This window comes from Schistocerca serialis, chromosome 7 (genome assembly GCF_023864345.2).
Source record: "Schistocerca serialis cubense isolate TAMUIC-IGC-003099 chromosome 7, iqSchSeri2.2, whole genome shotgun sequence".
NCBI classification, from domain to species: Eukaryota; Metazoa; Arthropoda; class Insecta; order Orthoptera; family Acrididae; genus Schistocerca; species Schistocerca serialis.
In genome coordinates, this window is record NC_064644.1 from 408729534 (window position 1) to 408744657 (window position 15124).

The 15124-nt window shown below is 42.4% G+C and overlaps 1 protein-coding gene across 5 annotated transcripts in view; it reads left to right on the forward strand.

Annotated features, from left to right (window-relative positions):
• The window catches only part of LOC126412360 (mediator of RNA polymerase II transcription subunit 25), a 152926-nt gene that overhangs the window by 81628 nt on the left and 56174 nt on the right, over nt 1-15124 (forward strand). For 3 of the 5 annotated variants that reach the window (XM_050081919.1, XM_050081920.1, XM_050081918.1), the window contains exons 11-13: nt 2241-2403; nt 13502-13693; nt 14563-14748. In XM_050081919.1, coding sequence (XP_049937876.1) covers nt 2241-2403; nt 13502-13693; nt 14563-14748 — 541 coding nt within the window. The remainder of the gene's footprint in view (nt 1-2240; nt 2404-13501; nt 13694-14562; nt 14749-15124) is intronic. The other 2 variants (XM_050081921.1, XM_050081922.1) reach the window with 2 other exon arrangements.

Consider the following 15124-nt stretch of genomic DNA (forward strand, 5'->3'; position numbering starts at 1 on the left):
TTAATTCTGTTTGCCTGTGTAGCCACCTGTTTAGCAAGTTGCTTATGCGGTGTGGAAAATTGTCTATACGGCGTGGCACACACAAACTGTCGATTGGGTCGATCACTAGCAAGGTTCGACTCAACCCGACAAATTGCTGGCTGCTCAAATTTGTCGGCCGACCGGGCACCTGCATCGTACTGATCTAGTATTTACACTACTCGCTGAAATGATGGATCAAACTGTTTCAAAATCTGTTCTTGGAGTTTGACATCAGTTACACTGTACACAATCGCATCACGCAACATAACATCTGAATATAAAGCACCCCAAGCACTTTTGAATTTGCATTTCCTCATCGTCATACCCTGCAAATCTGTTACCCACTCATGATAAGTTTGTTCTGGCTGTTCCTTGCAATTCAAGTATTGGTTCCTAGCCACTACCACATTCACTTGTTGGTCATAATAGTTAGTTAGCGAATCCACAACTTGATCATACGAAAGTTCACTCAGAGTGGCGTTAGGAAAGAGTTTTTGAATGAGGCGGAACACTGTACTTCCTACTGTGGACAGTAAATAATGCAACTTCACAGTACCTATACGTTGTGAGCAAGTACATGGGGTTCAAACCGTTGCAACCACTCGAGCCATTCCTCTCCTTGTTCATGAAACTTGCGAAAATGTGGTATAGCAGTTAGCTGCTATAGGTGTTGCTTGTGCTGCATCAGTAGTTTGGTTCACCAGGAGCTGCTGTACCGTGTTTAGCAGTGAGGATATTTGCTGTGTCTGAACTGAAACATCTGCATTAGCTGTGTTGCAACTATCGCTTTCTGCTGTGGCATCTGAGCAGGGGTGAGGTAGGTGGGGTGGGCATGTTGGAAGAGACAAATGTAATAAACAGACAAGGCAAGCAAGAAAAATAAGTACAAAAGCAAGGAAAACTTCTGCAACTCTCCCCTGAAAACACTGATTAACAAAACACGATAAGAGCCTGTTAAACCAAGTAAACACCCCTGCAAAGAAAAGAGAAGAGGGAATTGAAGCGCTAGCAAAACAATAGCCCTCAAAAAGTCAAAACAGGGAAGCAGTGGTGGCCGTTGGCTCGTGGTTCGTGGTACACGTCATCGCCAATGTTGTGTTCTGCCCACTCGTCTAAGGAAAGCTGCTGTCTCAGAACTCTAGACAACAACCAAGCAAATTGTATTAGTGGAGTTTATTACAAAAGCAAATGATTACAATATTTAACTTGAGATATAGACGTGTCGCAGGCAAGGAGCGACAGACAAACCTAAGCAAGCTCTTCAGTATATGCAATTCGTAATACAGGTGAATCAATACAGGTTCTGAGTCACTGCTGTAGCATTTGTAAGTTGGCTCTGCTTCAACATGGGGCACTTCTATTCTCTTGGGCTAGATGCTGCTTCTATCTCGGTGGTGTCCTAGGGAGGAGTCTATCAGCGTACTATTGGCTGATATCATCTCACAGCCCTCTCTGCTCTTCCATTCTTGATTGTCATGCCAGTGCTTGACAATATGTCTGAACAAATACACAGCCTGTATATTTACTTTATCTTGTTTTTATTGTTTACGAACACGAAGTTGCAGGTGATAGGAATATTATTTTCAGGTTATAAATGCGTTCCAAGTATCAAGTCTCTTAGTTCAAAGTCTGTTCTCTTCCATCCACAGAACTGTGAAGCTCTTGAATCACTGACCAAAGTTGTGAGTTCTGAATTTGTAAGTCATTAGTTCATATTACTTGTCAAAATTGTGCAGTATTTCACTGAGTGACACTCCCATTGTCATCTGGGGAAGTGATGTTGACAGAAGACATGAGAGTGACGCTTAACGAAATGTCACACCATTTAGATGAACTGACCCAACTGGAAACCTGAGAGCTGTACATTAATATACCACTGTATGTGAAAAACTACAATAAGTCATTTCTGGCAGTGATGTTCATTGATCCCTCCTAAGCTCTTCCATTGTGTCTTACAATCCAATGTAGTCCAAAATATTTGTTGGCACTATTTTAAAATATTCAGCATGAGGGATTCAAAAATGTTTTGCACCTTAATTGCAGTGCTTTTAACAATTGACGTAAGAAGTTCACATACTAAAAAAATGATTCAGAACTCAGGAAAAGAAAAGCAAGTGTCTAGTGTGATGTGAGAGTGATGCAGTGAGATTTTACTCTATTTATAATGAAATCTTAGTAACACAAATTTGATGCTTACAGCTAATATATTTTTCTTGCAGGAAAGCCGACTCATGGCCACAGAAACTTATAATGCAGCTGATGCCAAAACAACTGATAGGAAATATTGGTGGAATTTACCTGAAAAATTCGAAGTCTGTTCTCTTCCATCCACAGAACTGTGAAGCTCTTGAATCACTGACCAAAGTTATGAGTTCTGGATTTGTAAGTCATTAGTTCATATTACTTACTTTACAGAGTAGTATTTGATTGTTGTTAGTAGTCATTTTTGTAAAAAAAAGTTTGGAACTATTTACTTGTGACATGTTGAGTTGCCAACAGGCACAACTAAATGTCTGTTACATATGAGATTTTGGCCAAAGTCTTCTTCAAAAAAGAAAAACACACATACATTCTGCAAGCAAGCACACATCACACACACTTGACTGAAGTGGCCAAGGATGGGAGTCGTGTGTGTGTGTGTGTGTGTGTGTGTGTGTGTGTGTTTCAAAGAAGGCTTTGGCCAGAAGCTGATATGTAACAGTCTTTTTGCCTTGCCTCGCTGCAACTCAGCGTGTCATCTTTACAGTGAGTAGTAACAGACTTTCATTAAATTATCAGGTATTTTAATAGGTACAGGTAGTGGATAAAAATAATAGAAATGCTGAGGCTCTACAAGGGCACATTGTCCCATATTGCAGGAACTCGATGCCATTTTATGACAGTATTTTTGATCACAATGTTTTAATATGAAAATATGTTATCACAATTAATTTAATTCCAAGGTTTTTTTTCTTTTTTCCCCACTGATTTCTCTTGTTACTCTGTGTTACACCTTTGTCATCCAATGTTTTGCTTTCCTTCTGTAATATGTTAGTATTATTATAAGAAAATTACGAAAAGGAAAGTTGCTACTCACCATATAGCAGAGATGCTGGATCACAGATAGGCACAACAAAAAGACTGTCACGATATAAGCTTTCAGCCATCAAGGCCTTTGTAAAAAATAGACGACATACACGCGCGCGCACACACACACACACACACACACACACACACACACACACACACACAGACTGCAGCCTCTGGCAGCTGAAACCACATTGCGAGCAATGGGAGTGGCAACTGGGTGGGGGTAAGGAGAAAGCTAAGGCGAGGAAGGGGTGGGATAGCAGGGTAGGGGTGGGGGATTCCACCAGCTGTCAGATACATCCCTCTGCAAACCTTGCCAGTGACCCCAATCCAGAAATCCAGCAATGTCTCCAGTCTCTCCTCAAGTCCTTAGGCCCATTGCAGAACCTCTCCCCGGAGTCCATCTCTCTGCTCACCCCTACCACTCCCCACACTCCTACCTTCTGTGTGCTTCCTAAAGTCCATACTGTGCCCCCACTGAGAGAATCTTTGCTCTTGTAGACCAACACCTTCAGCCTACTACCCAGAACCTACTCCCTTATACAAAAGATACCACCCATTTCCTCCACCGACTCCCCACAGTTCCTGTCCCCTTTACCACAAGGTCCACTGTTCGTCACTATTGATGCCATCTCCCTTTACACTAACATCCGTAATGCCCATGGCCTTACTGCTGTTGAACACTACCTTTCTAAACGTCTAATGGATTCCAAACCAACAACTTCCTTCCTAATCACCATGACCAACTATTTCCTCACCCGCATTTACTTCTCCTTTGAAGGCATTACCTATAAACAAATCTGGGATATGGCTTTGGGCACCTGTGTGGCACCGTCCTATGGCAGCCTATTCATGGTCCATCTAGAGGAAACTTTCCTAAAACCCAAAGTCCTAAACCACTCACCTGGTTCATATTCATTCATGACATCTTTCTGATCTGGTCAAGGGTGAGGACACCCTATCCACATTATTCCAGAACCTCAACAGCTTCTCCCCCCATTTTCTTCAGCTGGTTCTACTCAACTCAACAAACCACCTTCCTAGATGTTGACCTCTACCACAGAGATGGCTACATCAGTACCTCTGTCCATCTCAAACGTACTACCCACATGCAATACCTCCACTTCGGCAGCTGCCACCCATTCCATGCCAAGAAGTCCCTAGTCACCTGTGGTCGTTGCATCTGCAGTGATGAGGAGTCCCTCTGGAAATATACCGAGGGTCTCACTGAGGCCTTCACAGACCGTAAATATCCTCCCAAACTTGTACTTAGCTTATCTTTACAGTCTTCCACAACCTCCCAAAGTCCCACCGTCCAGCCACACAGCAGCATTCCCTACGTAACTCAGTACCAGTGAAGACTGGAGCAACTGAATTACCTTTTGCACTGGGTCTCGACTACCTCTCGTCATGCCCTGGAATGAGAAATGTCCTGCCCACTATCCTTCCCACACCTCCCACAGGGGTATTCCGCCATTCACTGAACCTACACAGTATACTAGTCCATCCCTACCCAACCTCTGCTCCCAACCCCTTACCCCTTACCTCGTGGCTCATATCCCTGTAGTAGACCCAGCTGCAAGACCTGTCCCACACATCCTTCTACAACCACCGATTCCAGTCTGGTCACAAACATCACCTATCCCATCAAAGGCAGGCCTACCTGTGAAACCAGTCATGTGATCTACAAGCCTAAGCTGCAGCCACTGTGGTGCATTCCGTGCGTCAATGACAACCAACAAGCTGTCTGTCTGCATGAATGGCCACTGACAAACTGTGGCCAAGAAACAAGTGGACCACTCTGTTGCTGAGCAAGCTGCCAAATATGACATCCTTCATTTCAGTGACTGCTTCACAGCCTGTACCATATGGATCCCACCAACACCAGCTATTCTAAATTGCACAGATGGGAATTCTCCGTACAATATATCCTACATTCCCATAACCTTCCCGGCCTCTACCTTCGATAGTCATTTTTCTCATCCATCCAGCTTCTTCCTTGTTCCCATTCCATCACTACAATGCCCTTATTCCACCAATACGCCCAGTCTTTTTACTTCTCCCCTTTTCCACAACCCCCCACCTCCCCTCAACTTTCGCCTGCCCTCCGTTTAACCTCCCAACTGCACCTAGCTGCCCTATCCTCTCTCCACCTCATGTTTGCATGCTTGGTAGCAGCACTTCACTGTCCACTATCCCTATCCTGCTAGTCCTCCCCCTCCCTGCACCAACCTCCTCCTTACCCCCACCCAATTGCCACTACAACCATGCACTGCTGCTGCAGTGTGGCTTCAGCTGCCAGAGACTGCAGTCACTTTGTGTGTGTGGGGGGGGGGGTGTCTATTTTCGACAAAGGCCTTGATGGTGAAAACTTATGTTATGACAGTCTTTTTGTTGTGCCTATTTGCAACTCAGCATATCCACTATATGGTGAATAGCAAGTGTCCTTTTCATGATATTGTTATATTCCAACATGGATTTTACATCGTTTAGTATTATTGTAAGACTTGACAAGGCCAAATATGACCAATAGTTATCTTCATTGTCCACATAAAATTGTTTTAATTGTCTAAATTGCAAATTTATACAATGATATGACAGGTTTCGTTTATGCCAACAGTCATCTTCAAATCTAAATACCCAGAAAAATATTGTTCGTAAGAACTTCCATTTACTTACAATAAATATAAAAAGGAAAAATGTGGCTGAGAATATCTCATCACAGAGTATACAGTCATGTACTGAGTCATTTAAACTACTGTGTGTTCTATGGTGCTGCTCTTTGAGATAGACATAGGTGGACACCTGCTAGAAGGCATGCTGTATGCTCAATTACATAATTATATCTAAAAACAAAGATGATGTAACTTACCAAACGAAAGTGTTGGTATGTTAATAGAGACACTAACAAACACAAACACACACACAAACTGTCCATTTGCATGAACGGACACAGGCAGACAGTGTTTGTTGGTAATGAGGATCACCCTGTGGCTAAACATGCCTTGGTGCACGACCAGCACATCTTGGCACAGTGTTACGCCGTCCAGGTTATCTGGATACTCCCCACTAACACCAACCTATCAGAACTCCGGAGATGGGAACTTGCCCTTCAACATATCCTCTCTTCCCGTTACCCACCAGGCCTCAACCTCCGCTAATTTCAAGTTGCCGCCGCCCATACCTCACCTGTCATTCAACATCATCTTTCCCTCTGTACTTCCACCTCGACTGACATCTCTGCCCAAACTCTTTGCCTTTACATATGTCTGCTTGTGTGTGTATATGTGCGAATGGATATGTGTGTGTGTGCGAGTGTACACCTGTCCCTTTTTCCCCCCTAAGGTAAGTCTTTCCGCTCCCGGGATTTGAATGACTCCTTACCCTCTCCCTTAAAACCCACATCCTTTCGTCTTTCCCTCTCCTTCCCTCTTTCCTGATGAAGCAACCGTGGGTTGCGAAAGCTTGAATTTTGTGTGTGTGTGTGTTAGTGTTTGTTAGTGTCTCTATCAACATACCAACACTTTCGTTTGGTAAGTTACATCATCTTTGTTTTTAGATATATTTTTCCCACATGGAGTGTTTCCCTCTATTATATTCAATTGCACAATTAAATTAACGCATTAAAACAGAAAACACTAGGAAAAGAATCTTGGCAGTTTAAGTTAGGGTAGTGAAAGTGTTCCACAGCTAATAATAGTAAAATATGGGAAGAGTAGGTGAGAAGATAAAACAGTTATTCTAATGATCAGGCTGTTTGTGCATAATAGAAAGGTGCACATCAGTAAATTATGAAGTAATTTAACAAATAAAATGCAAGATACAAAAGGACAAAAAGGAGATGTTGCAATGTTGCTAAGTTCATTGTACATCAGGAGATTATGAAATACAAGGATCATTCGATAATCAAAGAGACAAATTGGTGTGGGGAAAAACTGTTGGTAGGGCAAGTTTGGTACTTTTATCATTTTAAGTTGGCATCACTGGGACGAGCCCTGATCAGCTAATGTATCAACATTGTTTTGTTTATAACCTCAAAATTACATTTCAAGGTGGCAAGTCTGCTTGAAACATCCAAATTCGTTGAACAACGTTCTGTTATTCGTTTTTTACTTGCTGAAGGTGAGAAACCAGTGAATATATACTGTAGAATGTCTAAAGTTTATGGTGAAGGTTGTATGAAATGTGCAAATTTTTCAGAGCAGTTAAAAAATGGTCACGGCTCAGTGACTGATGAACACTGTTCTGACCGACCAGTTGCAGTTTCAACTGCCTCACTTGAAAGTCGAATTGATGACATTATTTGTGCCTACCACTGTGTGACTGTGGAAATGATACTTCTTAAGGTTCAAGTTAGTACCGGTACAGTTCGTAACATTATCGATACAAGCTGAAGTACCACAAAGCATGTGCAAGATGGGTCGAAAAGGAGTTGACAAAACTACACAAGGAAACAAGGTTGGGAATGTGCACAGAGTTAAAGGAACATTATGAAAGAGGAGATAACACTTCCTCAACAAAATTTTAACTTGTGATGAAACTTGGGTTCACTGTTCTGAGCAAGAATCAAAAAGACAAAGCGTGGAGTGGAAGCACACCAACTCACCTGTCAAGAAAAAATTCAAAACCCAAGCATCAGCAGGAAAAGCCATGTTGACGGTGTTTTGGGATGCTGAAGGTCCAGTTTATTGTGATTACCTCAAAGAGCAGCGTACAATGAACATCCAGTACTACTCGGATTTGCTTTTAAACTAGGTGAAGCCAACCAAGAGAGAGAGATGTCCCGGATCTCAGAGGAAAGGTGTGATTCTCCAGCAAGACAAGACACGTCCTCATATTGCTCAACCAACCTGTGAAACTATCGACAAAATGGTCTGGGAAGTACTGCCTCATCCCCCTTACAGTCGTGATTTAGCACCTAGTGATTTCCATTTGATTGGTGTACTGAAGGAGGCATTATGTGGGAAGAAGTTCCAGGACAATGAGGACATGAAAAAGTTTGTGGGAAATTGGTTCAAACATCAAGATAAAGAGTTCTTTGCAGCCGGAATAAGAAAGCTTGTAGCCTGTTGGAACAAATGCATAAATGTTCAAAGAGATTGTGTTGAAAAGTAGAAAAAGTATTGTTTTGTAAAAATAAATGCTTTTTTCTCCAGACCAATTTGTCTCTTTAATTATTGAATGACCCTTGTAGGTGAACAAAAAAAAAAAGTGAAGAACAGAGAGGGAACATATCACCACCGCTGTGTTCATTGCAGTTAGCAGGGGTCACTTTCTTCGGTCATGCTCTGTCTTCTTGTCATTCTTGATTACTGATGTGTTGTTGACGAGCTTGGAAGGGCCACAAGGACACAGTTTTACCATCTTCTTTCCCACAAGGAAACACCTGAACAATTTGTTTCAGCATATCAATGCATTACATGTTTAACATACAATGTCAAAGTATCAGATCACTAGAGCAGCTCCTAAGAGATGTTAAAATGCTCATTTTTATTAAACACACACTATTCATTTAAAATTTGGTCTGGAACAACAGAAAGTGCTCTCCAAAACAGATTTTAAATAACCATTGTGAGTTTAACTGGAATGAGTATTTTAATATTTTTGAGGAGCTGCTCTAGTTTCTAGTTTGATTCATGTACTCCCTTTATCAGAGAAGTTCCAGAACAGTTTTCTCTCTCTCTATCCTTTTTTTTTTTTTTTAACTAGAGAATTGCACTTACCAATTAATGATCCTAGCTCCTCCTCAAAGTAGTCCCCCTGGCTGTCTATACTCATTTGCCAACATTCCTTTAGGTCTTGGAAGCAAGCAGGAAAATATTCAACTGTCATGCTTGTAAGCTGATTTGTCACAGCCAATTGGATGTCTGTGATATCTTGATGAAGCTTTGCTTTCAGTTGCCTTTTCACTCGCGGAAACAAAACAAATCACAATGCGTGAGGTCGGGTGAGTATGGCAGATATGGGATGTTAGTAACAGAATATCTGGCCAGATACTTGGTAAAAGATAAAGAAAGCAGTATAGGGTATTGCATTGTCATACAGTAACCAGTTCTGAGAAAGCACAAATTAGTTTGGTGACATTTAATTGCTTGTCGCAGACTTCAAGACTTCATTGTAAAGAGTTTGGTTCACTGTTTGACCTGGAGGTGCATACTCATGGTGGACTACTCCTTCACTATGAAAGATTGCGATCAACATTCGCTTTGTTCTTGAAGGTTGTCATTTGACCTGTTGCGAGGCTGGTGACCAAGGAATCTGCCCTTCAGCACTTTGACTGTTTGTGTGAGGGTCGTACTGGTAGCACTAACTTTCATTCAAATTAAGTTCTTCTGAAACTGCATACACAGTTACATGACAGTCTTCTTGCAATAAGTGCCTTACACACTTACGAACGAGTGCAATCTTTTTACAGTTGTCAAAAGAGCTTCCTGATTGGATTGGGGATGGGAAAGCTGGTGACATGATGTGTTGAATGCCATTTTGCTTGTAAAAAGTGGCAAAAAGCTGTTCCCAGAACACGTTTCACCCACACTGAGACAGATTCCGATTCATTTATTTTACGATGATTCCTGGTTCTTAGAACCAAAGGCATAGTCGACATGTAATATGATGAACCCTTATCTCTGTTGTAAACTTCACAAATCTGAAATGTCCGATAAGCTATGACATCACGTGCGTTGAAATTATCTAGCCCTTTTACTTTATCGACTTCTGGTCCACGTACAAGAGCAACGGTGACCGAGCCATTACCATGTTCATTCGTAACCTTGTTAGCGAGAGTAAAGTTGAAAACTGCACCGCAAAACACTGATGGCCCATGCAAGATGACTTGGGTGCCTATGTAATTATTGGTAGCAATAGAAATGTTGTCTATTGCTTTAAAAACTGTAAGATGCGAACGCCTACTCCTCCTAAAATAACGCAGCATAACTGATCTATCTCAATGCTGCTGCACGTGCGGCTGCTCGATGACTGACGCCGTCTTTCCAGATTCGTTACTTATGCCGATGGGCATGCCAGACAAGAGTGATGTCTGTGGAAGTGTCAGGGGGGCATGCAGGCTGGACCAGCTCCCGGTTTTCCAGCACAGGGGCGTGTGGCCGGAAGGAGCCCACTTGCTGCCAGTACCTGGGTCATGGCGATGATGAGAAGGGTGCTGGATGCCACTCCATTTCCATGTATGGCTCCAAACGTTTGGGGTGCCCCAGTTGGAGATGCTGCTCGGGACAGTCTGGTGGCACCACCTGCTGTGGCTCCTCCGGTGTCTGGTCCTCGACAGATGACTGAGGAAAGGAGAGTGATGAGTGCACAGGGTGATGTACTAGACTGCAGATAAGGAGGAAGGGAAGACTCCAGAGCTCAAGTGGGAATAGAAGGAGATGGAGAAGGAGAGAAATGACACATGGCATTGTCGCGAGGAGCATCCTGGAGTGTGACTGGGGATGAAGATGGTTGACCACCTGCCGCAGGTGGAGTTGGTTTTGATGACTGGTTACTGTCCTTTTATCTGTGTTCAAGATGAACACACAGTGACTCATTAGCTTCAAATGACTGTCAGAATCCATTTGTCCTGATGCTCAGAACCCCGCACTCACACTCGGGTGCCTGCCGCAAAGTCTGGAGATGGTGAAGTGGGCAGTGTAACTTGTCTCAGCAGCTGGAAATTTAGGAGTGTGCGCAGCTGGTGGCCATGAAAGAGCTCTGCCAGATTCTACACCCCCACCCCTTCCTTTTGTCCATCAGTGTACCCCTGTATGAACTTGCAAAAAGGGCTAGAACATCATTTGTAAGCGAATGGTCAACATATTTTCTCATATGGATTTGAAAGTGCAAACAAATCTCTCAGCTTCCTGATTGGATTGGGGGTGGGAAAGCTGGTGACATGATGTGTTGAATGCCATTTTGGTGGCAAAAAGCTGTTCTCAGAACTGGGGCCCATTATCTGACCCAGCTGTGCAGGGAAGGCCTCCTATGGGGAAGAGCATGGGTACAGTACTGCAGAAAGCACATCATCCTGCAGGGATGGCCGGATCAGTTACCCAATTGGAACTCTAACCCCCTCCCCCCCCCCCCCCCCCCCAACAGCAATGTTTTCACCTCTATAATAGGTTTATTGTTGTATATGGTGCCTTAATGATGACCTTAACAACGGTGGAGCAGTGGTTAACAATATAGGAAAACTGGGAGTAAGTGTCAGTGACTATCAACCAAATGGCGTCCAGAAAAGGGCTGGCAAAATCGAGATGAATCCTCTCCCAAGGCTGCAAGACATAGAGCCTGGGAAGCATCTTGGTATGACACACACCCTAAATGATTCAGGAGATGCAGGACATCTGGCTGATGGGGTTGTGTAAGAACCACTTGTGGAGGGTTTTTGTCTTCGTATCATAAGATGCAGTCCACAAGACTGAGCCTATGACAGAGGTGAAAATAGTTCTATAGGGGGTTAAAGTCGTGACTGGGTACCTAATCTGGCCATCCCTGCAATATTGTACCCTTTCCCAAGGTACCAGTGATTCATGATCCATTGATGAGAAAGTAGTCCACAGTTTGCTGCCCTCATTATCTAAGTAGAAACAAAGGGCCTCATCTTGTCTGAACACTGGATCAGGGCCCATTGGATGGTGCGAAGGGCATCAACATTTGTGTGCTGTGTGGTATTTCAGAATTGCATATCATAATTACATCTGCAGAGAAAAAGAGCTGATAGCTGGAACCAATGGGTCACTTGATCAGGAGGCTTAGCAGCCGAGTCAAAGTGTGTTATCGAAGGCTTATGATCAGTGATTAAGTGGAACTTGGCTACATAGAGAAAAATGTAGGACTTTTTTAATGCAAAAAGATTGCAAGTGCTACCTTGCCCTTATGGGAATACTTCTGCTGGGTGGCATTGAGCATTTTGAAAGCATAGGCTGTTCAGAGATGTTGACATTGCAATGTGCTAATACAGTGTCCAAGTCCCATTCAGAGACATCAGCAGCCACTGCCAACTGGTTCCACAGCTGGAAAGTGGTGAGGCAAGGCATGGAGAGTAAGGCTTGTGTGAGAACAGATTCTGTAAATGTTCCTCATTTGTGGCCCCAGTGACAACAACATCATCTAAATAATTAATGCAGTCTAGAACATCTGTAAGCAATTGTTTGAGGAACTATTGAGAAAGTGCCATGCCGAAAACCAAACATTAAAACCATGTGGCGTGTTGACAACCAATGTCTTCTGTGATTCTTCGTCAAGGGGTGTCTTCTGTGATTCTTGATCAAGGGGCAGCTGCAAGTAACTTTTAGCCCGGTCAATTTTTTAAAAATACTGCCCACGTGAGAGAGTGATGAATAGTTGCCCTGACTTTGGAATTGGATAAGTGGCAATTTCAGGTTGTCAGTTTTGTGTGACCTTAAAATCCCCACCATCCAAGGTGAGGTCGTCAAATTGTCGGGCTAATTTGCCGTACTTCCTTGTCTGGGACCACACAAATAATAGCATCCCATCCTCTTTAGTACTTACTTTTTAACTCATAGCATCAATAATATTGCACCACACAAGTTGACTGATATATTTTACAGTTCAAATTCAATACAAATGTCACAAACATAGTATACAGTCCTAAAGAACAAACCACAAGAGTAATTTAGTATAACAGCAATAATTTTGTATTCAAAGAACAATCCATGCGCAGTAGCACGAGCAAAGACAAAAAGGGCTGAGCAGCTGGCTAGCAGCAGCCACATAAATAGACGGACATAGTGAAGCCTGGCACAGGTGGCACTAGGAGGACCCCTGCACTGACATTCTACGTGACACATTTGCAGTGGTGCCTCTTTTGAGTAGTCGATCCCCACCACCCACCACCCATCAACAGCAGAGGTGGAAAAATAGATGAGTTGTATTGGCGACTGGCTGGCATTAGTGACACCTTTCTTTGCCCACCAGAGTGGGTTGTGGTTCTGTGAGTTACCATATATCAATTTGTATCCTTCAACTACTTAAAGTGTAACTTTATACTACTATATTACTAGCTATATTTTAACCTCTGCTAGTATACCATCACCTGATTCCTGTCATTCTCGACCTATGGATTGGAATGACATCTCTCTTTTTCCCAGTTCTGGTACTAATTTCCATTACTGCTTGGTATTTTCAATCTACGTCTTCCTGACAGCAAATGCATTGTTTAAAAGTTTCATAATGTGGTCACCACGTGCATCACTTTTCTGTTTTTATTTTTTTTCTCATGTTGACCAGTCTCATATTAAAAATTACGCCTCATGCTCTGTCCCACATGGAAGCATCAGAAGCAACATTTACATAGATCAAGTTCAAAAAGTGTACCTAACACATTTCCTTAAAAACATAACAATGTAGCTAATATATATGTGGTACACATAGTGTTGTAAACTTTATGGTGTTTCAGGCAGGCTGTGTTCATTTCACGAGCATGTCACCAACATCAGCTTGTGACATCAAAGTACTTATCCTCCTGTACACAGCAGAGAAGCGTGCGTACCTAGGGTTTATCCCTAATGATCAGACAACATTTGTGGATCGTCTCCGTCGTGTCATACAGCAATCAAAGTCAAGCCAGGCACTAATAAGGCAGGGACAGGTATGTTTTTCTTTCATCATATATTGATGACTTTGTAACAGAAAAAATGGGAAAACGGAATTGTATTTTATGACTGTTTTTTTTAATGATTGCTAGAGGATCACAGACACACACATACAAGTACACACACACACACACACACACACACACACACACTGATTCTTCATGTTCCATGAATCCCAATGAGGAGGAGATGTTTCGGGGATATAGACTAGTTGCAACTAATACAGACACATGCATTGTTCCACAGTGATATATGGCAGTATACACCAGTAGAACTCATTAAAATACATGGGAGCTTATAGGTAGATGCTGTTACCTTGAAATGCTTATATATGCTGGATTGTACTTAAACCTGCACTACTTAAAATTTGGTTATTCTGTATACAGTGAGATTAAGCCTGTTGTGCATGTAGCCAACATTGTGCAAGTATGAGAATGAGTGATGCAGAGACAGGGAAATAATTTGGTGTTAGTAGACATTTTTTTGAACATCTAGCCTAGTTAATGCTTTCATTTTGAACAATATTTTGTCTGCTGCACTTGTTATTCTGACAGGTGTTTTCAGCACTGTTGTGTTTATATTTGTTGTTTGGACTTGATCAACAGTGAGTATAACCAACATTAGTGCTTGCAGCACCTTACGAAGATAACGAGAGGTGTTACCAAAATTTGTGTAAAATGACATCCATAATTCAGGTGGTTACACAAAAAACGGGTGTGCTGTCTGTCACACTAGAAACTTAGCTAGCGTTGTTTCACTGAAATGCCATTGTGGTGTCAGTAGTTATGTAGGGTTATGTAGCCATATTAGTGTGTGGCCCAGTGATAGTTGCGCATCATAACTGCTGGTTGTCAATGGACCACAGCAGGGTGCCCCTCCGCTTCCTGCTCCCATGAGTGCACCTGGAGGTGTCCAGCAGCCACCAGGGGCCACACAAGGACAACCACAGGCACCTGGTATCATGCTGTCACAGACCAATACTGTTGCGATGGGAGGTGGCCAAGTTGTTTCCTCCTCTGCCTCTGTGCCCACTAGCCAAGCAGCGGTGCAGGTAAAAAGGATCATATTTACATGTTATACCTAGTAGTATGTAGAGTCTTAAGATTTGTGATTATTAGTTTTGTTCATCCATTATTTAACATACAGAATATACCCTGAACCTATTTCATAGAACTTGCTGCACTTTATTGTAATATCACTAAGTGCAATACACTTTGTAGTTGTTCATTATAGTTGTTAATGCATTCCTCTCATTTACTTCATTCATTTCTGCTTGTAGTTAGCTCTTCTGTGTATCCAATGATGCATGTTGATGCTGAGTTTTGAGTGACATGTTGCTTAACGCATGTTTTCATGATGTTATATTCTTTCTGTCTCTCTTTTTCTTGTTTTTAGATTCCTAAGAAAGGTCATTTTATATTATAAGT